Source organism: Neovison vison, chromosome 3, assembly GCF_020171115.1.
Source record: "Neovison vison isolate M4711 chromosome 3, ASM_NN_V1, whole genome shotgun sequence".
NCBI lineage: Eukaryota > Metazoa > Chordata > Mammalia > Carnivora > Mustelidae > Neogale > Neogale vison.
In genome coordinates, this window is record NC_058093.1 from 127939950 (window position 1) to 127967377 (window position 27428).

Here is a 27428-nt window from a genome sequence, read left to right on the forward strand (position 1 = left end):
TTCTCATTATGCTATTCTTTCTAGGTGATGGAATGATATAAAAATTATCCTAAGTCTTAAGTAAATCAAAATGGGAAAGGGTTGTATTTCTAAAAAAACAAAACAAAATAAAACAAAACTATGAAATCTGGAATCAATTTTTAAAAATGAAAATGAGAAATTTTAAGGCAATCTAGCACACACTTTTTTCCTTAGTCACCTATTGAGTGCATAAAAATTTCCTTAGTCACCTATTGAGTGCATTAAAATATACATAAAACATAAGATGCTTAAAAAATAGGAACATAATTAAGTACCTTTTAGTTAACTGAAATCAGGCTGAAATTCTATTACAGAAAGAAACAACATTTATAAGAAAAAAGAAAATGTTTTCTAGTTTGTTCACAGGAATTTGAATTGAAAATAATCCAATAATTCCACACACAAAAAAGTATTTGTTGATATTTTAGTCTCAGAATAAAACAGATGGCAGAATGGAATAAAATGCAATTTCCAGATGCATGGTTTGTGAATTCAGTCCTTCAACTCAGCATTATCAGCTAAATCTCAAGTTTCACTTTAGCCAGCACCGCAGTTTTGTGGAGTAAATTTTAACTTAGTGATTAACCTTTGAAACATCATATAAGGTTAATTATCTTGGGGAGAAGTCCCAAAGGTGCATGTTCTGATGGTTGTGGAATCTTACATCTTTAGGCGGTCTGCTATTGCTATGCCCTCTTTTTAGTCTGACCACAGAGCAGTGTGGGAACCAGCAAGCAGTGGGACCTCTCACCACCTCATCCCTCTGTGGGGGCCTCTACTATATACGCAATTGATTTTGTGTACAGTCCTTATTCAAGTGCTTCACTGTTCCAATATTTCCTATTTCCTTGCTGATGATAAGGCTTCAAGGAATTTAAAAGTATCTCCTTCTTACCAAGAGGTCAGAAATCCCTAAACATGGCAATACCAATTCAGATAATGTAACAAAAAAATAAATCAAAAGGTATCACCTAACTTACCTGGTGGACATTTCCTCCCTTTACATCCATGTTCTAAGCTTTAGGGATGATGACAGCTTTCTGAGTTTTTGATTGTCCACATCAGGTATCTGTATTCAGAATGAAGAATCACACTTGGTTAAACTTAATACTTGCACTTGTGTTAGGGCAAGACCCTCTGGTTCTTATTGTTTCTAGATGATCTGGGGCAAATCATTTAAATATTTATTTAGGTGTCTGAAAGGCCTACAATATGATAAATACCCCAGATTTTTTTTTTTTTTACCTTGTTCCCAGAGAAACTGGACTGTCCATAATGCAGAGTATTGGAATAAAGTCTTTTTGAAGTTTTTGAAGATTCTTGACACAATTTTCTTTTAGACCTATGGGTTGTTTTGCTTATCAGTTTGTGATCATTTACATTAACTTTTATACTTTGATTTACTGATTGTTGCTGTAGTAGTTGGGGATCTTCCATTTCTGTATCTGATTCAAAAATGTGTGGTTGTTTCTTTATTTTTCGTGACTTGTGTCCTTCCCCTAAAATTTGTGTTATATATTTGTTTGTTAAATGTTCTTTTCCATTCACGTGGAACTCAACAGCTCTGTTTATTACACCTGAACTGTTATCTGACATCTGAAATGCTGAACTATCAGACAGGTATTTACTTTCATTTAAACTCACAGTTGATGATTCTTCATTAAGAGGGGGATATTTTACCATATTTTCACAGGACCCAGTGTTTTTTTCTTGTAGTCTAGAAGTATTCTGATTTAAATTTCTAGCATTCATCTGAATATGATGATTAGGTCTTTTTCTAACAGCTGGATCTAAGTTCAGTTTGTCATTTTGCATCATGCTACTTTTAAGTGAAAACAATTTAGATTCTGTAACAACATGCTGTTTTCTTTTCAGGTTGCCAGGTTCTAAGATAATTTTATTCGTTTGTAATGACTGATTCTTGAAAACTGGTATGAATTTTGGGGCAATATTATTCTGGGAGCTAAAATTTGTGCCTTGAACTCGAATCTTCTCTCTGTTGGGCTTTGGTACTTCCAAGTGTATTTGGGGTGCTTTGTCAGACTGGGATTTCTTTCTATTCTGGACAGCTTCTTGCCGGAGGTGCGGAGTTGAGGACACCCCCGGCTTCTCCAGGTGGCTGCCTGAAAGCTCCACCTTGTGGTGCGTGACTACTGAACACGGTCGAAGACGCTCAGCCACAGCAGGTCTTAGGGAAGGGGCCTGAGTCAGTGAGAACTTGAACATCTGTTTAGTGGTCAGATTAGGTGCCTTGACTTTGTTTTCCTGAAAGAACAGAGATTAGGAAATTTTTAAAATGTCAAAATGTTCTTAATGAAAAAGAAAAATATATATAAAATATAAAAATAAGAATATGAAGTAACACTACAATATATAATACAGAAAAAAACACACAAAAACCAATGAGCCTTCTTGAGGAAACATGTGCACTCCTAATGGTTTGCGTCCTTGTTAAGATACAAACCTTTCAAAATATTTTAGATGAAGATATGTTCTACGTCCTATATAAATCCTCTGAAAACTACAGTTAGCTATCCATTGTCATCCAAATAGATCCGTGCTGCTCTCATTCAGAATATCTTTCCCTTTTCTTTATATTCTTTCCCTCAACTTCCTAAGAATATGCTATCAGGTATTTGTCACCAAAAAAATAGTAGTAAAAGGTGGTGTTCTTACTAGCAGGCGTGTTCCACCACCTTACGGAGATACTAGATTCTTTGAGGGCAGGAACCATGATGTATTTATTCTTTTATCCTTCACATTTTTTAAGAGATTTTATTTATTATAGAGAGAGCTCATGAGAGCACAAGTGGGGGGAGGGGCAGAGGGCGAAGCTTCTAAGCAGACTCCCCACTGCCCAAGGCAGGGCTTCATCTCACGACCCTGAGATCATGACTCAGCTGAAACCAAGAGTTGGTTGGTCAACAACGAAGCCACCCAAGCACCCCTATACTTCACATTCTTAAATCGTTCACAATTACTAAAAAATGCTTGCTCCAAGAAATTAAATGAATGGAAGAAGTGGCTGCATCTATACTAGGCCTTTGAGAGTAAGTAGGAGTTTGACTAGAGGACACTGGCTGGCTATGTCTTGATCATTTGTGTTCTCATAGTCTAAAAAAGTGCTGGTACTTGGTAGCAATTCAACAAGAATCTGTCGTACTGACTCAAAGAGTCAGACAACTCAAAGACAGCCAAGTGTTTAGTCTTTTTTTAAAAATTGTGGTGATATAAATAAAACATAAAGTTCCAATTTTGATCATTTTTCAGTATACAATTCAGTGGCATTGAATAAATTCCTTATTGTACTCCTGTTGTGTAACCATCACCATTATAATTTCTACCACTTTTTTTTCATTCCAAACAAACTCTATAATCTTCAACAATTCTAGTTTTCTCTCCTTGCAGACCCTGGGGACCTCTATTCTACTCTCTAGGTCTATGAATTTGCCCTCTCTAGGGCAAGTGGAATTATACAATATTTGTCTTTTTGTGTCTGGCTTATTTCGCTCAGCATGTTTTCAAGGTTCATCCATACTGTAGCAAGGGACAAAATTTCCTTTCTATGCCTTAATAGTATTTCATGATATAGAAATCCTACATTTTTTTGATCCATTCACCCACTGATGGAAGTGTTTATAGTCTTGTAAAATACGTATCTATTGAGTCCTAGAGTCTGTAAAAAAGTGACATGTGACAATAATGTGAAACATGGGATGGAAAGTTCTTTTCTCATCCTCTGACATCAAAAACAGTCACAACTTGAAATAAAATTTTTAAAATTTCTAGAAATATTCTGCAAACCAGAACAATTGGCTTGCCCCTCTCCACTACGGGAGGTTCAGTTACTGAGCAGAGCTGAGAGGTGCAGAGTGTTAGGAGATATGAGTTGGAAATAGGCAAAGAAACAGTGAGTGAGTGATCCAGTTATTACGCAGAACAAATCACACTAAAACTTCGTGATTCAAAACAATAATTAAGTCCTCTCTCTCACAATTCTGGGAGATGATTTGGTTTAGTTCAGAGTCGCTCATGGAGTGGTAGTGAGAAGACCCTGGGGCTGACGTCATTTCCTCACTCATGTGTGATGCTAGATGCTGGTTGTAAACTGGACTAATTTTCGGCGGCCCCTCACGTGGTCTGGGATCCCACAGCATGTGTCCTGAAAAGACAGCTTCCACTTGACCTAGCCATGGAAGTCATGCAGCACCACCCTGTCACAGTCCTGCCCAGACCCAGGAGGAGGGAACACAGACCGTCTACCTTGAAACAGCATGAGTGTTGTCACTGGTCACAAGGGCATGTAGATGGATAATCTTGAAAAATGGGAGTACATGTCAGAAAGCATGCTGCCTCTAGCCAGAACTCACAGCATCTCTCACAATCCGCTGACTTTGCTGTTAGTGTGCAGGATGCAGTTTAGGATCAACTAATCAGACACATACATTATTTGGAAGGAAGAAGTAAGGTAAAGCCACGCTTCTCCAGTTTCTGCTCAAAAGTTCAATTATGAATGCTTTTGGTTTTTCAGTTGCAGAGTTAGCAGAAGCCAAGTATCCAACTCATTGTCTCTGTACGTGTCCAGAAACAGCTTAAGGCACTCATTCTCCTGGGCCAAATTAGGTAAATATACCAAATGCCCTCCCCCGACACAGCCTTTCCCTGCCCACAGATGTGACCATGGGGAGAAGAACAATTCTCAAATTTGAAAGAAATTCTATCTTGAAGAGATGTTTTATCAGAAGTAACTAGGCCATCTTAAAATATTTAGATAGATATTTTTTCCATTTGATGAAAAAAGCCTTCAAGAACTAATCCATTTTTTTGACTCCTGCATTTTACAAACTGTAGTAACTTTTAAATAATGTATCTACTACTTGAGATTCCAAAAGAAAAACTCATTCTAGGTAGATTCACATGAGACTAGAATCACTTGCATTCTGACATAAAACTTACGTAGAATATTGTCTGAAATATGTTTATATTCATACCCTGTTTCATCTTCATCTGTCTCAGAAACATACCTGATGAAAATAACTTCCAAGGGCTTGTTTGGCCCCTTAGCCTGTTGATGTATTATTTACTCATTCTTTCAACTGCTAAAATATAGTAAATAGCCCAAAGGGTGACACCTCTAGGTTTATATTCAAAATTTATAAAAAGACTACATAAAGGACAATGTAAACAGCAGATGAGATCATAAATAATTCATGGAACTTAAAATACTTAAATGGTCAACAAACCAGAGCTTTATGAAGTCATAAATCAACAAAAATCTTATTTTTTACTGTATTATTGCCATTATTCTGCCAGGCCACTGGCAACAGTGGCTAAGTACAAACATCTTACGTAACTTGGTACATTAATATAAATTGTAGAGGAAAACTAAAAGTCCTAACATATATTTAGATATGAATGGATGTCATTTAATGGAGTCCTTGAATTAAGGTAATGGTTAAATAAAACTTGATGACTGATCAAATGTGTTTTATCTATTAAAATCTGGTCCTGTGTATTGCATCACCTGAGTGTTTCTTGATTAAAGTTGAGCCAGAATTCAGTTAAACTTAGATCTAACCACAGGCTTGCAAGAAGTAGGAGGTTTAGAATATGTTAACTGCAAATGACACAACACAGGAAAGCAACAGTCAGATCCAAAATATGGGACATTCTCTAGGCAAAATGCTCTAGTTTTTCCAGCAAATAACAGACATAAATAAAAAAGGGAGGGGGTTGGAATTTTATACGTAAAAGAGACCTAAAAAGGTATAACAACTGAATGAAAATTTGTGAACCTTGCCTGGATTAGGATTTAAACAAATCCTCTAAAATAAATCTTTGAGATAAACTGGGAATTGGAATATGGACTGGTATTAGATGATACTAAGGAATTATGGTAAATAATTTTTAAAATTTACTGTCAGACATGTATACTAAAGTCTTCACAGATGAAAGAACATTGTATCTTGGGTTTCTTTTAAAATACTCCAGTTTACTCCCCACCCAAAAACTGTATCAAAGAAGAGCTAGATGATAGGCATATGAGAGCTTGTTATACGAATTTCTTTTTAATTTTTTAAAAAGTTGGTTAAGCTTTATTAAATAGTCTGTGATCAATTTGTTTTTCACTTTTTAAACTTACGCTTTTTAGACTGCATGAATCTTAGAGCTAACATGTGGTGTAGCAGTAATAGGAACTAACATTTACTGAGAGCTTAGTACTAAGAACCATTTTGGGCATTACCTAACCCTAAACAAAAAATAAAACACCCTGTGAAGCACGTGAAGGATGTGGTGACATGCTGCTCAGATCCCCTCCACAAAAGGGTTGCTGTCCCTACATTTGGGAGCTAGCCCTTGCAGAAACTTACCTTACCTAAGGACATGCCTATCCCTGGGTGGCCCAAATCCAATGACAGATGAAGAAGGGGGTATAAAGGCCTGGCTATTTGGACAATGCAAAACCACCAGGGTGGGCTGTTTTAGCCTTAGAGCTCCTGGGAAGATTGGCCAAAGCTACCTGGTACCTGATTTGCTAATGACTTCTTCTTTTACCCCATCTTCTTCCATCCTTGCCTTCCACAGGTATTCGAAATTCAGTCCCCAATAAACATCATGTGTGCTAGACTCCAGAGTCAGCTTCCTAGAGAGCCCAATTTGTAACAAATGTTATTACCACCACTACCATACCCTGTTTTACAAGGAAACTGAGGCATATGGGGATCAAATAACTTGCCTATGCCTGTGAACGTAGTATGGATTCCTAGAATCGGAGCTCTTACACACAGATCTAAACTTTTCCTAATTTCATGACTAAGAATTTTCCTTTGGGTTTCATTTCTAATTTTGCAATGTATTTAACTGTGTGGCTATGGTTAAATTACTTGGATGCTCTGAGCTTCAATTTCTTCTGCAAAAAGTGGGGAAAAATTCTTTATTCCAAAATGATGAAGATGAAATAATATACATAAAAGAAGCTGGCACCCAGAGGCACTCAATAAAACTGAGTAAGATAACTTCTTATTGTCAGGAGAAATACAAAGACCAGAATTTCCAATTAAGTGTGATTTTATTTTTTTAAAGCTTTTATTTATTAGAGAGAGAGAGGCAGCGAGAGAGTAAACACAAGCAGGAGGAGTGGGAAAGGGAGGCTTCCTGTTGAGCAGGGAGCCCGACATGGGACTCAATCCCATGACCCTGGGATCATGACCTGAGCCAAAGGCAGATGCTTAGCGACTGAGCTACCCAGGTGTCCCAAGTATTATTTTACTTTTAAGAAGCAAATTTGTACAAGTGTATTATCCAGATTCACTAATTCTAAAATGGACATGGGCTATAAATAATAAGTATTTGATAAGTATATCCAATAAAAATGCATTATGCAATGATGTATTTACTTCTAAACTCCTCAGATTTGGACTTGGCCCGTAACTACTAAAAATGTTGTGTCTGGGCAAAATTTTAAGATTCAGTATCATAAGGATATCGATTGGAATTTGTCCGCTCACATTTTTTTTTTTTTTAAGATTCATTTATTCCAGAGAGAGAAAGAGCTAGCGAGCAAGCAAGGGGGAGTGGCAGAGGGAGAGAGAACCTCAAGCAGACTCCTTGATGAGTGCCGAGCCTGATGTGGGGCTCCATCTCACAACGCTGAGATCATGACCTGAGCTGAAATCAAGAATCAGATGCTTAGCCGACTGACCCACCCAGGCACCCCTCACATTCTCTTCTTAGGAAATGGCCTTGCCTATTGGCCCTGATGTCTGTCTAGGCTGCCATGTTTTTACACCATTTAGATGAGGTGTCCTTGACTCAAGGATACCAAATCCACATACTAGCTGGTCAGAGATGATAGATCTAGCCTGGCTTGAAAAGATGAATGGGGCCTATCAGATCCTGGCTCTGGTGAATTTTAGTCGAGGATCATAAAGAGAATAAAGCAATTAGCATAGAAGTAAATGCTGAAAAACTGCCATGATTCATAGCAAGTCAATACCATATGAAAGCTGAAATCATTGGAGCAGTGGAAACTACAATAAACAGAGGACCCAGTCAAGAAAAAAGGTTAGGCAGACACAGAAATATTAATATAATTCATATTACAATTCAAACTGCTCAAATTGTTCAAACTTTTGTCTTTCTCTTTACAAAAACACACAACTATCATTTATAAGAAAGGACACTGTTGAAAATTTCAAATTAAATTCCTTATATTTGCTTCTTTAAAACTTCATGTCCAGTTTTATTATCTGTTCACAAAGAAATCTTATTCTAGTGAGTGTGAAGATACATCAGCATGTTTTCCTTGTCAGTATTGCTTAATTGCTCCTACTCCTTTTTCTAGTAAGATTTTACTTAGCATATCATCTTACAAGGAATAATGCTAATGAATTAATTCAGTTTCTATAAGTGGAACTATACAAAGGCTTTTTGATCAAGCAGACGCAAATGAAGTTGCAGTTCCAAGTTAACTTGGATTTGCACGAGACAAATATTCCCAAACTACTCTATAAGATCATTTATTCATTGAAAAAAATATAATTAACACCTATTTTGTACCAGGCACTTAGCATAAGAAAATGAATATGATCTGTGCCCTCCAGGAGCTCATGCTAAATTAGAAGAGACTAGTAAACTGCTGTAACTGTAATTCCATGATAAATACAAAAAAGACAACAAATGGCAATGATAAATAGTCAAGTTCAATAACAAACAGCATTAGGGAAACACTGAACTGAAAGAAAAGAATTCTCATACAGTGGGTTAGATAATCCCTCACAGAAAGTAAGAGATCCAAGATAAATTCATACTATGTCTTAGAGAGCTCAGTAGGGCATGAAATCTCTTACCTGTACATGCGGCTTCATTAGTTCTTGTGTGTAGTAGCATGGTTTAGTGGTCATCTTTATGGGGAAGCCACAGATATGAGGCAGTTTAGATTTTAAGTCTGAAACGAAACTTTTCAACACACCTTCCAAATCTACCCTTGGAAAGAATTGTATGGGCTGACTTCTGATGCAGCTCAGAGGGTATCTGAGAAATGTTAAAGAACAGTAGAACAGTTTTTGTACTCAAGAGATAGCAATTTCTTTTTTTCTTTCCAAGATTGATTGATTGATTTGAGAGAAAGCATGCACATGCACACACCAGTGTGCGTGCACGTACATGAGAGGGAGGAGCACAGGGAGAGAGAATCTCAAGCAGACTCTGATCTGAGTGCAGAGCCTGCCTCTGGGCTTGATCTCATGACTCAGATCATGACCTGAGCTGAAAGCGAGAGTCAGACGCTTAACCAACTGCACCATCCAGGTGCCCCAAGAGTTAGCAATTTCTATGGAATTAAAAAAGTATTACAATAGTAACTGTTAAAAAAGCACACACAAATAAATCCTATTTGATAAATTAGTTAATTCGTATTTTCCAAAACTTAAAAGTGTTTTATCACAGGGATCTTGATTCATTCTATTTTAACACTCAAAATCAAGACTGCTCATTGTGTCCTTATTATAGAGCTTTCTACATAGACTGGCAGACTAAGACATTCCAAAAATGATTTATAAGAAGGACACTACAACCTTTGGAGATTACAAAAATAAGTGTTGACACGAAACAATAAAGAGGTTGCATCTCCAAAAGCTGTAAAAAAAAATTAATACAAAGAAACAACATATATAGAGTGTATTCAAGCTCCAAAAGCAATCCTTTGAAAAGAGCAGTAAATTTTCTGATGAAAAAAAATTCTTGGAATAATGTCTCTGCATCTAATGAAAGGGAGTAGTTGATCCCTGTCAGCCTCAATTTTATATTAAGATTTGGGTTAGGAAGTGTAGAATGGAGAAAGAGAACACTATGACTCTTCCTTCTTCCAGTTTGAATCAGAGGTCAGAATACAGAGACAGGAATATGATATCAGTACCAGTTACAATCTAAGGGTTTCACCTGAACACTTTCAATTATCATTAACTTATTTAAAATAATAGTAAGACAGATATTTTTTAAAATCATTGGGGTGCATTAAGTACAAGTCAGATCCTCTAAATTTTGCCTGTAAAATTAAATAATCTTGCATAAACAAAAATCTTTGTTAAAAGATTAATTTTTTATATTTGCCCTTTCAATAATATCCAAAATACCACTGGAGGGAGCCCTTGGCTAAGGAGAATCCTAAGATTTTCTTACAGTCTACTAACAATGATGTGAACATGTTTTTTAAAATATTTTATTTATTTAACAGAGAGAGAGAGAGAGCGAGAGAAGGTGGGAGAGGGAGAAGTGGGCTTCCCGCTGAGCACAGAGTGGGACAGGGAGCTTGACCCCAGGATTATGGGATCAACAGAACCCTGGGATCAGGATCTGAGCTGAAGGCAGATAGATTAAGGACTGAGCCACCCAGGCACCCCAACATTTTTCTGTCTAAAGTTCAATTTGTTGCCTAAATTGTTGCAATGATGCTTAAGAGAAAAAAAATAATTATTAAGCTCATTTTCAAAAACAGAAAACGTCTACGGGAAACAAACATTCAAGCAGGGAAAAAAGAAGTAGGGGGAATGCAGTTGCATTCAGACACAGAGAAGGTCGAAAATGATGAGAACATCAAAGCCAGGAGTAAGACTGGATCATGAGGTTGGCAACGGGCTTCTCTTATAAGTGGCATGTAAAAGGATATGTGAAGATCTTTCCTCCTATCATTTTGAAGTAGATGCTGCAGTATATTTTAGTATTTCCACAATCTTCTGGAAGTTTATAGCCATACTAAAAATTAAGAACAAAGCTGAAATTTTCTTAAGAGAAACCTAAACTTAGGTTAAATTATAAGAAGCAAAAATCAAATAGCTTCTAACATAGCACACATTTCTTTTCCTTACCAGGTCATCCCAGTGCATCTGGAAATCTTCATATGAGTGAAAAGGGCAGTCAGGGGGTGTGGTGTGAAGAATACTTATTATTTGTCCCCTTTTCATACTATAAAAAATAAGAGTTGATAAAACATTATGAGCCAATGCTTGGATATAAATTTAACTATGTAATTTAATTTAGAAAATGCTAAAAAAGATTAAGCCACTATTAATACATAAGTAATAAACTAATCATTTGCTCCTAGTTCCAAGTAGGCCATCGTATTAAATCTTAACAGCCAGAATTATTAAGAAAAACTAAACTGAATTAATGCAATGAACCAGTAATAAACACAAAATAATGTTTAGTAAATGCTGCCATGTAGAAGCATGCCTAGTAACTCTTAGACTTTAAGGAAAAGTCTGTTAAGAGTTAAATGAATCAGTCAAATCTTTGTTCCCTACCTTCCTCGTCCCTGCTTTGATGATTAAATTATTGTGCATATTCTGTTAGTTAATTAAAGCTCTTTTTCCTAAGCAGGCTAAAGTTTCATCCCAATAGTCTATTTATATTAATAACAAGCTATTTTTCTCCTAAAGACAGTACAAACTTTAAAAAGTTCCTAAAAAATGATAATGAATCATTAATTATATGCACAAGTTATAAGATTTTACTGATACTATTATAATAGTTGTAATTTCATAATGAGATATCTGGAAATTTTACTTTTATAAAGACTATATTTAACAAAAATGTAAGTGTATAATAAAATTGTTTTAGTAATTTGATACAGGAAATTGATGGCTTTGTACATCTTTTTAAAGTCACAAACCACTTCCAAAAATTCAATTTCAAAAATACCTTCATATTTTTCTATACATCATTGCTGAAGCAAAATGAGACAGAACTAACTCTAACTTTGACCCACCTCAGATGACGCAAATTGAAATCTCACCTTGGCAAAACATAGCACCAGTTGCTCAAAATTGAATGTCCTTCAATGACAGCATTCTTATTACTATCAAAATCCTTTATAATACTCTGAGAAATACCAAATTCTCTCAGCTTTTAATAGAAATAAGATGTAATGTATAAGTAAGACATCAAAAGAATTTGCCAAACAAAAAGAAACACATAAACAGTCAATTACAAAGTAGTTTTAAAGGCTTACTTTAAGTAGGAGGTGCATAACACTTTACATAATGTAATCAATGCTTCAACTTTTCCTGTTTCTCTCTGTACAATATAGCAAGTATTTCATGCTTTCTCTCATTTTCCAACCCTGAACCGCTCTCATACTTTTCAACTGGTTTTCAACTTTTTGATTATGTTTGTAGGAAGCTGAATTCCTTCTAAAGGAAGGTATTTACATTTTGTGACAATAGTGCCTTAATTTTTCTTTAACTGGACAATGATTTTGGGAATTGTTCTTCTATTTGCTCTTTGGAAGTGAGAGCACAGAGCCAATATTCCCCTTCTGTATTCGTTTTCCTTCTCATTGAATGCTTTTCCTCTGGTCCTCAGGTGCCCTATCTGCAGGGTACTTAAGCTTATAGTTTAACAATCCTTTTCCACTTACTGTTTCCTTACCCTGTGGGGCATTTTAATACAGTGAATCAAATATAAAGAGAGACTTCAAGTGAAGTATTAATGTCCTCCCAAGAAGACACTGTGTTACGATCAGAAAGAATGCTCCATAATCCCTCAACCCCTTTTTAACCTATCATCATATGGCTTTTGGGAAATAATGTTCTAACTTCATTCTCTAGTACTGCTTTTCAACAAAACTCCAACTAAGCTGGCCATTTTTTTTAATTGCCTAGACAAGTCATAAATAACAAAACATTTGCTCTAAGCACTGCTCTTACTGTGATTTATCTGAGTTCTATCAATAAGAGCCTTACAGACGTAGAGTTAGACCCATCTCCTCTATGTTCAGTGACTGATCCTTCCCTGAATTCTTACAGCATTTATTGAAACTAATGGAAATGAGGGAGCAAGGCAGAGCAGAAAAACACGAATGCAGAAATAAGAAGATAAGAACTGCTGGCTATGTTTTAAGGTAAGAAAGCTAAGACAGTAAGCGTGAGAAAGGATGCATGACTGTCCGTGCACACGAGATAAATCTTGCCCTGTGATATACTGTGCTTGAGAACAAAGTTGTCCAATGTATGACCTAAGAAAAGGATGGTCATGAAGTGTCGGGTGGCTCAGTCATTTCTTTGGCTGTAGTCATGATCCCAGGGTCTTGGGATCCAGCCCTATCCACGTTGGGCTCTTTGCTCAGTGGGGAGCCTGCTTCTCTCTCTCCCTTTGCCTACAAATCTCCCTGCTTGTGTGCATATGAGCTCTCTCCTCTCTGTCAAATAAAAAAAAAATAAAACCTAAAAAAAGAAAAGGATGGTCAGTGCTGGGAAGGCTGTGAATGTCAGGAAAGACTGACTGCAGGTGAGTGAATAGATTGAGGGAAAACAGAACCTAAAATTGAATTCAGAGAGGGTAGGTATCATGTCCAAATATTCAGTTTGTGGGTTCTCATATACACCCACTTACATAGCTTGAGTTTATATCCTTCTGGATATTTTCAACACTATTCAGAGACTCAAATTGCTGCAGAGATTTTCATCTTAAGTACTAGCACTTAATGTCTATATTGGCTTTCCTCAACATAGATTTTTCTGAAGACTGGCTAACTATCCATACGCCTCAAAAGAAAGTTAACCTCTTACATATATTTACTTAACAAATGTTTATAGTGTGCCCTTTCTGAACAGATCTGCACTAACAAGTTACTCAGTAAATATCCCTTCTTCCTTATAATATCAAGCTAAAGAATTTGGACTTTATTTGCTCTAGGCAATGTTGAGATTAACTAGGGATATTTAGGTTGGGGTCATCTGTTTTAGAAAGAGAACTCTGTTGATACTGTGAAGAAGAATTAGAGAAAAAATAAGGGAAAAAAAGAAGACCAATATGAAAATCATTTTAATAGTTCAGGCAATAGAAGAGACTTTAATAAGAGCAGCAGAAATGGAGAGGAGGAAGATATTTCAGAGACCGAGATAGGCTATTAATGGCTGATTGGATATAGGAGGTAAGATCCAAGGATAACTCTGATATCTGTAGCTAGTTAACTTATTGGTTATTGATACCAGTAACCAAGAGCAAATACAAGGAAGAACCTAGCTGGTACTACTGAGGGTGACAAATAATTCAGTTTCAGGCATAGCTGAGACTGAGCATCATTAGTACATGCATGTGAAAATATCTGAGAAAGGACAAATTGCAACCATATGAGAATATTTGGGAGATAAGCGTATAGGGTTACCACTGGAAGAGTTGAACCTGCTAAGGAAAAGAAAGGTGGGCTGAAAATGGGACTCTAGGGAACAGCAACATTTAAAGCACAGTAAGAGAAGAGAGAATCACTAGTAAGTGGTAGGAAATTCTGATAAAGCAGTTTCAGAGAAATCAAAAAAGGATATGATTTCAAGAAGAAAAGGGTAGAAAATTATGCCACAGTTTCAAATATGAATTCCCTCAAATATCTCCTTTTTTCCTGAACTCCTAAAGTCATGTAATTCTTATGATACTTAGTTTGGTACTATATTGCCAACCACTGTTATCTGAGTTTTTAAAAATACGTAATAAATATCCTCTCCTGTCAGGCTCTATGGGACATATGAATTTGAGTCAAGACACCTAAGACTAGGTGAAGGAAGTATAATGTAACAGAAAGAACAGAGTCAAAAGAAATTTCTTAAATCCTAAATCACTTTCTTAATACATTTATGACCTAGAGCAAGTTACTTAGCTTCTGTCCCAGCTCAGTTACTTAAGGGGAATGAAAGTGTAAAAGATAAACTGCAAAGAAGAGGAATGGTCAACATCTTCCTCCTCACCTTTATTCCCCTCACCAGACCTATACCCAATACTGGATTTTGATAAAAGGAAGACTCAATCCCAGTATCCTTTAGTCCATATGGGGAAAAAGGATAAATAAGGCAAAACCTAGACTCTCAAAGAGATCACAACTTAGTAGGAACACAGACATGTATGGAACTAATTTTTATAACTAATTTTAGTGGGTAAAATGCCATATCAAAAATTTACGTAAAGTGAGGTTTGGAGGAACTGACAGTCGATTATAATTTAGGCAATCAATTTAAATGAACAGAGCCAGTGTACACTGAGTATATAATGTTGAGTAGAAGAGAGGATTACATCTTCCATTTTGGGTGTTTACTTCCATGTTGAGAAAGCTTTAACACATATTCCTGATGTCTCTCTGTCCATTCATTTTTCCCCAGGGAAGATCAGGTGACTTATCTGGTTGATAAAACCGGGACAATTCCTTCTTCTTTCTCTTGGGGACTGGCCTGTTAGCACAAAGTAGTGTACTGCATTCTGTCATATGGGGAATGGTGCCTGATCTCCCAGTGGAGCCTGGGAGTCTCCATTACTCCCACAAGTAGGAGGGGAATCTGCCTAATTCTAGGGTTCGGATAGGACACATTCTCTAATAACTGTTTTTTTTTTTTCAATAATAAACAGTGTGACCAAATATCTATTAAAATAAATAAAATGGAGACCAAACTTGAAAATTCCTTAAGCAGACAAAACCAGTTAAGCCACATAAAACCTAATCTAGCTCATTCTATAACACAACTGAAATTTAACATCAATTATTTCTTGTAAATGCCTCTAAAAATCATAAATAAAACTTAAATTGTTTTCCAAAACAGAGTAACATAATCACTTTTAACCAATCCCCTGTCATTTGGAACACACCATTACTATAACCAATCATTATGAAGATAAACTACCTTCTACATTTCCATTATAGAAGCTATCCTGCAACAACACCCTCTGAGTCTCATTCATTACACTCTTAGTTTGAAGACTCGGTTCACAAACTATTCTTTTATGTATAATGAACTTAATAAATTTAATTTTAGTTGCTTTGATTTTATTTTTAACATACCCCAATTCATATATGTTGGACCAGTATCTCCTTAGGTTAGTGTCCCTTTCACTCTCAAAAGTATCCATTTGGGACCATAAATTACATTCTCATCCTAGTAATAAAGACAGTATTCTGATCTCTATATGTCTTATTCTCCTTTTCAATCTCTAATTTATTCAAAACTCAAATATACAAAGCACAAGTCTCATCTGTAGAAAACCCAAAGGGCAGTAAGACATGATATTAGTGTTTAAGAAGATTATTATGAAGTAAATTGGGAATATAAAATGAGTACAATTCTAAACATACAATGTTGTATGTGAGCATGGTGCAGAATAGAAGGAAGGTTCAAAGAAGGAAGGTCCAAAAGAGGCTGGGAGGTCACGGTGGGTCCAAGCCTTGGAAAGGTTCCTCATCAGTACAAGATATTCATGTCATGTGGCCCATTCCACTTGTTTTTATACAGGTCATTTTCCCTACTGGCTTACACAATTCCTGAGTAATTGTAATTGAGACAGTAGATCCTATTTATTTTTGACTTGTCTCTTGCCTCAACATAGCAGGTAATCAAAGAATTAAAGGTAAAGAGAAATATGAATGGAATAGCACTGGAGCTGGCCCTTAAAGGATGGGCAGGATGAACAGCTAATAAAAGGGTCACTCTAAGCAAAGGTCACTCTAAGCCTCATATGGACACTACTGAAATTTGGGGCTGGAAACTCTTTGCTGGGTGGAGATGGGGTTGCTGTCCTGTGACTATAGGATTTTTTTAGCAACATCCCTAGCCTCAAACCATTAAATGCCCCTCTCCCTTTGTCATAACCAAATTTTTCTTCAGACATTACCAAATGGGGAACAAAGTCATTCATTTCCTTCTCTACCCCCATCCACTGAGAACCACTGTCACAGAAGAAGGAAAACAATATTTATTGAGTTACTATTGATGTTCAAGTTTCTATGCTGGGTGCTATGGGAATTAGTAAAAGACATATCCTTCTAAGAAGGCAAACTGCATTACATATTTTTTTTACAAGTATAAAAATGCTAGCAGAATGCTAATGAGGGTATGTTACATTTAGTATGAACTGAAACAGTGTTTTTAATATTTGGAGATGAGAAAAGAGGCAAGAAGTGAGTGCTGCGGCAGCACAGGTTTGTGGAGAGTCTCCATCGCCATCTATAAAGATTTTTGAGCAAAAGAATGATATGATTAAATCTGTGTCAGGGGCCCAGGGTAGCTCAGTTGGCTAAATATCTGCCTTCAGCACAGGTCATGATCTTGGGGTTCTGTGATGGAGCTCAGAGTCAGGCTCCCTGCTCAGTGGGGACTCTGCTTCTCCCTCTCTGTCTGCCCCTCCCCTCTGCTCATGCTCTATCTCTTTCAAATAAATATAATCTTTAAAAAAATTTTTTTTTTAAAAATCTGTGTTAAACTGACAGAATGTTTTCTTTGAGTAAACAGATTTAGAACAATTTCAACATATCAAACATTTAATAATATGGATTTTGATAATAAAAACTCTTATCACTTGTTAAAAATTAAAACCTACTAGTATGTTGGTAATGAAGTATATAGTAAATATAGCAAAGTTAATTATAGAAATAAAAATACATGGTACCTCAGGTAAAGGCAGTCTGATTGTGTAAGCTTCTATACTTAGACAAACTTGAGTTTCGCTTACATTGATGTCTAATACTGAAAATAAAATATTTAACTGTGAATTTCCTGGAATTATTACTCCATTTTATTAAGTTAAATATTTTAATAAAAAGTAACTTTAAGTTAATTTATTCACATTAGAAACTCAATTAAGAATATGTAATTTTTCCTCACATGGTAAAATCCAAAAAAAATCACCAAGTAATGTTTGAGAGTCTGCAGATGAGAAAGAGGTCTGAAACAAAATGGAAATATGGGCATGTATGTGTTGGGGAGGTCACAGGGCAGGGTTACGATAAGAACAATGAGACATCCCACTGTTAGAAAAATTCAACAAGTAATTTTACAAGCTTGATTTCTATTACATGTGAAAAATTGACATTGTCTTCTTAAATTGGGAGAGGTGACATGCCCAGCTCCTAACTTTATAGTCTTTTCCCAACAAATGCCCATCAATAAACCAGGAGATACAATACAGATCTCATAGAGCACGAAGGCTCCTACTTGCTTTCTCATAATTAGAATTACTTATATAAGTCAGATAGTGGTCATCTTGGCAAAAGGTAGTACCTGAAAGAAAGCATGAGGGGATTCCTGGGGTACTGGTAATGTAGTTCTTGATTTGAGAACTGGTTATGAGGATATGTTCAGTCTGTGAAAATCCAATGAGCTATATACACTTATAATTTATCAATTCTGCTATAAATGTTATATTTGGCAAAACTAAAAGAAAAGTTCTAACACAAGAGTGAAGAATTTTGCTCTTCTCAACTTTTATCTTAAACCTCTGACATCTATAGTCTCTTGACAGTGTCTGAGGATGAAACTGAATTTCTATAATGAACCCATTTGCCTGGAGCAAGAGCACAGTGACTGTCACTCCAGTTTAAACACAAAAGTAGAGGAAGGAGGGCAAATAAACTTCAGCCTGAAAGTCAACTCAAATTAAATAGTTGTGGATTATGGGTGATAGCTCAGGATTTAAGGCTATGCCCAAATTGTGGTGAAAGCTAGCATGATTGATTAATGTCTGCTGGGGCTTAGTATTTCCACGTGTCTGCTATCTGTGGACTAGTGTTTAGGAACAGGTCTACTTGAACAGCCATGCTTATCAATGAAGAATTAGACCATACTATAAAGTGTGTATTTTAGATCATCTTTGTCTCTTTAGACAATCTTTTTTTCTCTTTTAAGAAAAAGAAGAACTATGTTCTCATAAGAAATACATCTTTTACTTACAACAGTACTAAAGAGTTTTCAATGATATGACTCTGGAAACTATACATTACAAATTCTGCTTGCAGAATTTAACTTCTTCAGAGTAATAATTTGAATTAGGTAAGATACTAAAAATATAGATTTTGCTTCCAATTAAGATAAGTGATTTTTTTTCTTTTATAAATAAGAACATATACTGTGGCCCAGAGAGGATGTCCTGGATAAAACTGTGATTATAATAATATATGATTATATTCTCATAATCATCAAAATTGTAACAACCCACCAATATGTAACATTGTTTTCTTTAATGACTGTTAACCATATTAATTTTTTATCTATTTATTTACGCATTTTTACTTACCAACAGCACTTTGCTTTCCCATCTGAGAAAGAAATTCTCTTCCTTAAAAAATTCATAAGGTAGTCCATATTATTATAACTTATAAATCATGCTTAATAAATAAAACCTTTTATGCTTAATTATCAAAGCCAAGGGAAATACCTTAAAATGTAGTTTTACACAAAGGAATAACCTAGAGACAGTTCAGAGAAAAAATATAACCACTTGAAAATTATCTTTTCAATTTAAAGGACAAATACCTAATTCTTCCTTCTAATATTTATTTCCTGGCATCAAATTCTTAGAAAATGGTCAGACCTCAACACAAAATTCAGAATAGCCTTTTGGTTCCAACAGTTTTTGGTAATTTGTATTCGTTGTATTATAATGCACCATAACTTATATTTATTCCTTTCTAAATATCAAGTATTATATAATGTTAAAAAATTCTTTGAAAAAACATCAGCAGGCCTTTCAATATCATCCTAGGTAAGAAGATGACATTTATGTTGTTGTGGACTTGCCTGAGAAGGCTTAGTGGTGGCTATGCTTTAAAAACTATTCCCTAAAAATAGTATATCCTGAAATTTAAAACAGATGTACAGAATAGAAGTAATCTAATTCAGAAACCCCGAATGACTGAAAGAGATATAGTCACCTTGCACCAAGAGATGGCCAATTTTATTCCAGGCTGGAGCAAGTCTAGCTGTGAGTGAATATGAAAGGCAGTTTTGAAGAATTACAGGAATTACTCTTTGTGGAGCCTCTACCTAAACATATTAAAGAACAAAACATAGGCAAATTTATAGCAGTTGGTATGTCCTATAAACTCAAGGAAAATGTGTATTTAGATCACCATCCAAAAACATGGGTTATTTTGGATATGAGTTATAGTCATCACTACAGCTAATCTTTTCTGGTTCTAAAGTTAATTAGTGTTAAAACATAGTCGCTTTGAAACCATGAAGACTATCATGCTACAGTGGCAGTATTCTTCCTCCTTATCCTGGTCCAATAAGCCTAAAGTTTTAGAGCTCCTGTGCTAGAATATTAAACTTCATATTCAGCTCTGCAAAGAACTGTATTATGGTTTTCATTGTTGTTCACTCTATTTTAACATCAGAAAACAATTACTTACATGAGCACACATGAAACCAGCAGACTATCTCTACCTGTATAGTATTTTTTAAAATCAAGACTTTAACTTCTGACTAATAAAAAGTAATAGGATCCAGATTTATCCTCCCACTTTGGGTAACTAAGCAATAACTGAGCAAGTTACATGAAACTGTGGTTCACAAGACACTGGACATCTAGCAAGAAGTAATAGCAATCCTTAAGAGATGGGAAACCTATAATTAGACCCCAATATATCGATTACAGAGGGTTTTAGGCTGTGGTGCAGGGAGGTAGAACCCTGGAAAACCCAGTGGTCTACCTTAGTTGACAGAATAGCCGAGAGTTCAGGAGGGCTAGGGAGCTAGTTTTGGGGGCAAAACATTACAGAGGGGAGAGAGGTGCACAGAGAGCAAACTCTGAGATCAGTAGAGTCCCTCTTGAGTCATCAGCGGAGTATGGATCAGCCACACACATATAAGAAAATACACAGAGCTAGGAAAAGAACCAAGGTTTTCTTCTATTCAAATATCCTTGTAGATATAGTCCAAAAGAAAATGCAGCCATTGCCACTCTTAATAATATATGCATAAAAAATGAGAGAGCCAAGGAGAACTGTTTTCTAATATCATTCACCCCTCATTTTTGTACTATTTTAGTTTCTGGTAAATTTTCCCAGGATAACTACTTTGCTGGCAGTGAAGAAGACAAATCTGTTCAATCTGTTTCATAGATATTTTATTAAGGATGCTCTCTATCAATAGGAGTTCAGGCAGCAGGATGAAGCCAACCTGTAACACTAACCTCAAACATGAACCCAAGGTCTCAGGCCTAAATGTCTGAATGAACCCCATAAACTATCGGGATCTTTCTTAGAAAGCCAAATGGCTTTCTCCTTGATTCTGTACTGACCTTTCTGCTTGGATGGAGGTATTAACCCAAATACAGTGGAATGTATCAACATACATTCAGCCTTGGTGTACAAGGAGGAAATGTAGGGCAATTCTGTCATCAATAACCATCCTGATTCATGACCTGGAGGCCTTTCAGGACAAAGATGGTGTCATTGACCACTGCAGCTAAAGTCAGTGCCAAATTTTGTACCATGTTTTCTCAATAATTTATACAACAGGTAGAAAATAAGAAAAATATTGTAGCTTAATAACACTATCAACTGCTGTGACCCAATTAACATTTCTAGACTACCTGACACAGCAGCAGAATACACATTGTTTTTAAGTAGACAAGGAATATTTACTAAGGAAGACCATATTCTGGGCCATAAAACAAGTCTCAATAAATTTTAAAAAGTTCAAGCTATATAAAACATGTTCTCTAGTCACAATCAAATTAGAAAACAATAGAAGGATCCTTGGAAAATCCTTGGATATGTGGAAACTACATAATATACTTCTAACTAATTCACAGTTTGAAGAGGAAATCAAAGGGGAGTTAGAAAGCATTTTGAACTGAAGAAGATCAAAACAAAACACATAGGAGGAAATTTAGAGCACTAAATATTTCTATATTAGAAAGGAATGTTGTCTAATCAATGATCTCAGTTTCCACCTTAAGAAACTAAAAAAAGAAGAGCAAAATAAACCCAAAGTAAGCATAAGAAAGTAAATAATAAAAACAAAAAGAAAAACAATGAGATACAAAATAGTAAGACAACAGAGAAAATCTACCAAACTAAACTCTTGTTTTTTGCGATCAGTAAGCTTGCTAAGCCTCTAGTCAGACTGATTAGGGAGGAAAAAGAAAGACAAGACACATTAACATTATCAGGAATGAGACAGGAGACATAACTACAGACTCTACAGCAAAGGAAATTAAGGGTGTATTATAAGTAATTTTATGTCAGTAAATGTAACAAGTTAGGTGAAATGGACACATTCCTTGAAATAGATAATTTTAATAGTACTATAATCTATTAAAGCCATTGAAATTGTAGTCAAAAACCTTCCCACAAGGAAAATGCCAGGCCCAGATAATTTGGTGAATTTTACTAAGTTTTTATGGAAGAAATAAAAATTCTATACAAACTCTAAAAACTAAAAAGGTGGTTCTTTCACAGAAAGCAGTATCATATGAGAAAAACATTTTAATTTTTGTTTTCTGATGAAAAAATTGAATACATAATTAATATAAATAGCATTTGGAATTATTAAACTTCTAAAAAACTTACTTTAGCTCCATATTTTTCAATATAGGCATTAAGTTTCCCAGCTTTATAAAATGGTATCTATAACAATAAAACAACAAAAAATCCACATTTATAAAAATTACTTAACACAAATACATTGTTAAACAATGCAATACATAACGAATTTAAACATTCTACAGCAGCTGACCCATCATCAGGCTATCATCCTAACAGCTTCTATGCCTTGGAGAAGCAAGTGATAATTGTTCTCTCCCTAAAAAAGAACATGTGGGTACATTCTCAAAATGAAGAAAAGCCTATCTGAAAGTGACATGAACCTAGAAAAGGAAAAGGCTAATAGATTTCATATAATATCTAACACCTTTCTTAATAAGTTTCTAGGCATGGATAAGGAAAAGGGACACAAATGTGAACTCAAAAGAGAGTTCAAAAGGCCAAAGTGTTTCAACTAACCAATGAAAGAAATAGAAATCAAAGAAGGTATTATTTTTAACGTAACCGATTGGCAGATGTGTAAAGGTTGTTAATATCTAGTGTTCTTGAGAATGTGGAAATACTGTCTCTCTCAATACACTATTAAGATGCCATCTAGTACAAGCTTTTCAGAGAATAGCATCACTTAGATTTTAGTTTAAAATGTACTGCAATTGCACTTCTAGAAAGTTAACCCACAGAAACTACCAAATAAAGACTATATAATTTTAATGATGTTTTCTGAAGTGTTGTAGAAGTACCACTAGAAATTCAGATGCGCATTAGAAAATATTAACTAAATTATTATACACCCATACAATGAAACATTAGACAGCTTTAATAATGGATAAGATGTATGTACTGAAACAGAACAACATCCAGGAGAGGATGTTCAAGGAGAAATGAAAGGGAAGTTTCAAAATAGTATGTATAAAAATCCAATTTTCTACTTTAAATATTTTCGCACAAGATGTATGTACTGAAACAGAACATCATCCAGGAGAGTATGTTCAAGGAGAAATGAAAGGGAAGTTTCAAAATAGTATGTATAAAAATCCAATTTTCTACTTTAAATATTTTCAAAAAACTTATGGTATGTAATATCTTTGTAAGAAAGCAAAATACATTTTTATGTATTTTTATGTATTTTATGGCTACTTTTCATTTAATATTCTTGCTAAGATTAGGATGCTTGAATTTACAAGAACTCTGAAACAATGTTCCCCCAGTTCCATAAAGATTTGCAGGTAGAGAGGAACACAAGTAAGAGGTAGTAGTGTTTACTTGTCCATCAACAGCTTATCTTTCTTAAAAATGATATAAAAATGAGAAAATAAAAGATGAATATGTAACGATATAACTTAGAAGAAAAATAAAGGAACTAAAGATTTTTTGATGGATTGTTAGTATTAATAAATGTTCATTTCCCTGGATTCTGAAGAACTAAAATCTCAGAATATGAGGATTTTCAGAAAGATTTTTGATAAAAATCTGAGGATAATATAATTTTTATAAAGATTTTTGGCTTTTCATTATCATTTCCAGTGATTTATGTGTAAATTTTTAAAAATTTTTAAAGACTATTTATTTGTCAGAAAAAGAAAGCACATGCAGGGGCAGGAGGAGCAGCAGGCAACTGGAGAAGCAGGTTCTCTGCTGAGCAAGGAGTCCAGTGTGGGACTGGGATTCCAGGATCATGACCTGGGCCAAAGGTAGAGGCTTAACTGACTGAGCCAGCCATCCCTAAAAATTTTGTTTTAAATAAAATTTCAAATAAAAATAAAAACTGTTGGGGAGTCTGGGTGGTTCAGTCAGTTAATCATTGCCTTCAGTTCAGGTCATGATCCCAGAGTCCCAGAATCAAGCCCCATGTTGGGCTGTTTGCTTGGTAAGGAGTCTGCTTCTCCTTTTCCCTCTGTGTGTGCATGCAAGCAGGAGCACAATCTCTCTCTCTTAAACAGATAAACAAATATGGGGGGGGGGAGAAGAAGAAATATCAAATTTAACATAAATAAACTGTTGATCTAAGTTCTTTAAAACAATTGGAGATGTATTGGAATAGGATATTTCTTCCTTTATATTAAGTAGAATTCTAAAGAATAAAATTTTTAAAAAGATTAAGGCCATGCTCTTAAAATTGTTAGATTTTATTCATTAATAGTCTTTATCTTAGTGCTTGTGACAAACTAAATATTAAATTAGAACCACAAAAATGAATTCTAAACATCAGGTATACCAGTTAAAGTCTATAAATGGTTCAAACAAACTATAACACGTAATTTGGTTTCATAAACCACCTTCAATTTGAGCTAAAATTAGTACCTGAATTATTGCTTATCAGCATTGCTCCCAATAATTAGTAATAACACTTCGTAAAATTTTAAAATACTAACCGCCATCACTACCCAAATTTGGCTTAATGTTCCAGGCACAGGTGATGTAAGAATATCTTGATGCAAAAACAGCAATTGTCTGTAGAGATGAAACATACAATTTTAAGTGGACTTGCCTTCTGTCTGATTTTACTTATCAGAACATTTTGAAAATTGCTTAGTTCAAAAGTTTACATTTTTCCTAGGGTAGGATTGTGTTATAAAGACTTCTGTATCTCTCCTCACACTTAACATGGTAACTTGAACATTTAGTCACTCAGCAAAGACTTAAGAATGTTATAAACTTTCAGATATTGATATGAATATTGTCCTTGCATCTAATTTTCCCAGTCTCTTTCATCTGTGAACCTAGATTTCTCATTTAAAACTCCATTTCTGTCCAAAGAGAGACTTGAAGATATCTTAATGTTGTTAAGAATCCAGCTCTTCTACTCCTGTTTTCCTTTTTTAAGTGGTAGTCAGGAGGCAAGAGTCTAAGGATTTATCTATCAGTGATATTATCAACTACTTCAATGTTAGAACTACTAACTAGATGCTTTTCCTTCAAAAAAGAAATTTTTTCCAAGCCTAAATGAAGTAGGTAGTGGTTTCATTTCAGTATTCAACAGCCAAATGAACTCACAACAAAAATCACAATTCAAATTATCATCAAGAATTTTGTTTCAAAGATCAAGGAAAAGGTGGATAAAACACATGAAAAATTTCAGAATTAGTATCAAGGAAACAAACTTTAAAAAAATAAGAGTGTGTAGTGGGGAGGGGTTACCTCAAAAAGTTAGATGGGCACTTCTGTTTCTGTTAAGACCCCTGGTGCAGAACCAGATGCAGCAGATACTTGGTTTTGCAAGGCCTGCCTTTGTTTGACATAGCTAAGCCTACAATGCCTACAATGAATCAAGACACCTCCCTCTGTGGGCATGGCCACCTTCAATTTGAGGGTAAACAGGAGAAAATCTCAGGTTTCCCACCCATTTGTTTCCCAAAGGAGTCACAGGTAAATGTCCAGTAAGTATCAAATTATACCTTAGCACAAAGGGTACAGGCTCCTGGATGTACTTTACTGAAAAACTATATATTGGGGAGAAGAAAACTTTTGTAAATGAGAGCAAAATGGGAGGACACCCCCAAAAGCATCTTCTTTATTTCTGGCTCCTAGCAATCTTGCATTTGTTCCTCTCCAAGAAATTCAGTTACGGATATTATCTGTATTCTAAGTGTCCTTCTTTGACTCAAACAACTTAAGGGACTAATAAATGGTGGGTTCTTAGCAATCATGGAGTTATACTTTAGGCTTCAACCAATCTTGGGTCAGTCATTTCAAAATAATTCTTGGAGAAATACTCTACAGAAATTATCTTATGTTGACCTGCAAATTAAGAAACTGCATTAATCAAAAATGCTTATAGTATCTCCTAAAGTATTCATAAACACCAGGTACTCTGTAAATATTTATTAATTTCTACCTCTAAGTTTTTGAGAAACTAATTTATCAACGTCCATAAAAAATTTAAAAAGATCACATGAGAAGTCACAAATATAAAAATTCAATAATGTGACACTCAATCACAGATACTTTAAGTCCTTCCCTAAATGTAATCCAATCTATCTGGTCAGAACAAAACTGAATTCCTTTATTTAAAGCTATATACACAGATTAAATAAAAAAGTATTTTGTTTTAAAGGAGATACTTCCAAAACAGCTCTAATAGGTCTCAAAAAATTTAGAAAGCCTTACTTATAAAACGGATTTTTTACCTGCATATCTTCATTTGTGTACTTCTAATCTCAGTATCAGCCACCTCATGACTCAATATTATCCTGACAGCACAGAGTTTGTGTAAATCTGGAGATGTGATGAAGAACAGTGATTGCTGCCTAGAATCATTCATATTTTCCTGTTGACCGAATGTCTCAGCTGTCAGGCCTTTAAAAATAAACAAACAGCAATAAAATAGCAGTGAACTATCTTATCAAAGGGTTTTAATATGAACCCATCACAGAATATTTGATGTTGTATTGGAATAAGGCAATAAAAACAAATTAGCAGATTTTAGCATTTAAATATCATTACCATTTTACCCTTAAGAATTGTTTATCCTGGGTGGCTCAGCTGGTTGAGCAAATGCCTCTTAATTTTGGCTCAGATCATGATCTCAGGGTTGTGAGATTGAGCTCAAGCCTGGCTCCACACTCAGTGGGGCATCTGCTTGAGGTGCTCTCTCCCTCTGCCCCTCTCTCCCATGCACACACACTCTCTCTCAATAAATAAAATCTTCAACCTGCTAGAACTTGTCACAAACATCATTAAGATGTAATACAAATAACCTCCAATTTACCTTTTTATATTATCAATTTCAATGGTTTTTAGTATCACAGTTATGCAACATCACAATACATACTGGAAATTTTTCATCATTCCAAAAAGATAATATAGAATTACAAGGCTGAAGTTCTACACCATAAGTAAAATAACTTGAGTGTAATAACACAAAAATGAGCTACTGTTTATCAAATGCCTACTCTGATCTAGATACTAGATATATTTCTATCCCATTGTCTTCATTTAAGAAAGTTAAAGTTCCTGGCTATTTTTAAGTTTCATTTTGTTTTCAGAAAAAAAAGTATCTCCTATGACAGTAATAATTTTTTGAAAATCTAAATGTATAGTGAAGTCTTCTGTTGCTTCAGGTTATCTTTAAAGCATTTCGAGTTTGAATACATTTTTCATCTTTTTA

General features: G+C 35.1%; 1 protein-coding gene across 1 annotated transcript; it reads right to left on the bottom strand.

Moving 5' to 3' along the window:
* Positions 1–1021: 1021 nt before the first annotated feature.
* Positions 1022–26582, bottom strand: C3H18orf63 (chromosome 3 C18orf63 homolog). Its single transcript, XM_044244384.1, has 12 exons — positions 26449–26582; positions 24694–24772; positions 22349–22405; positions 19703–19814; positions 19066–19107; positions 17443–17519; positions 11813–11922; positions 10887–10983; positions 10688–10773; positions 8871–9054; positions 1267–2286; positions 1022–1090 (listed from the first exon to the last, which is right to left on the bottom strand). The coding sequence occupies exons 1-12, from the start codon at positions 26580–26582 to the stop codon at positions 1022–1024; spliced, it is 2067 nt and encodes a 688-aa protein (XP_044100319.1).
* Positions 26583–27428: the final 846 nt, after the last annotated feature.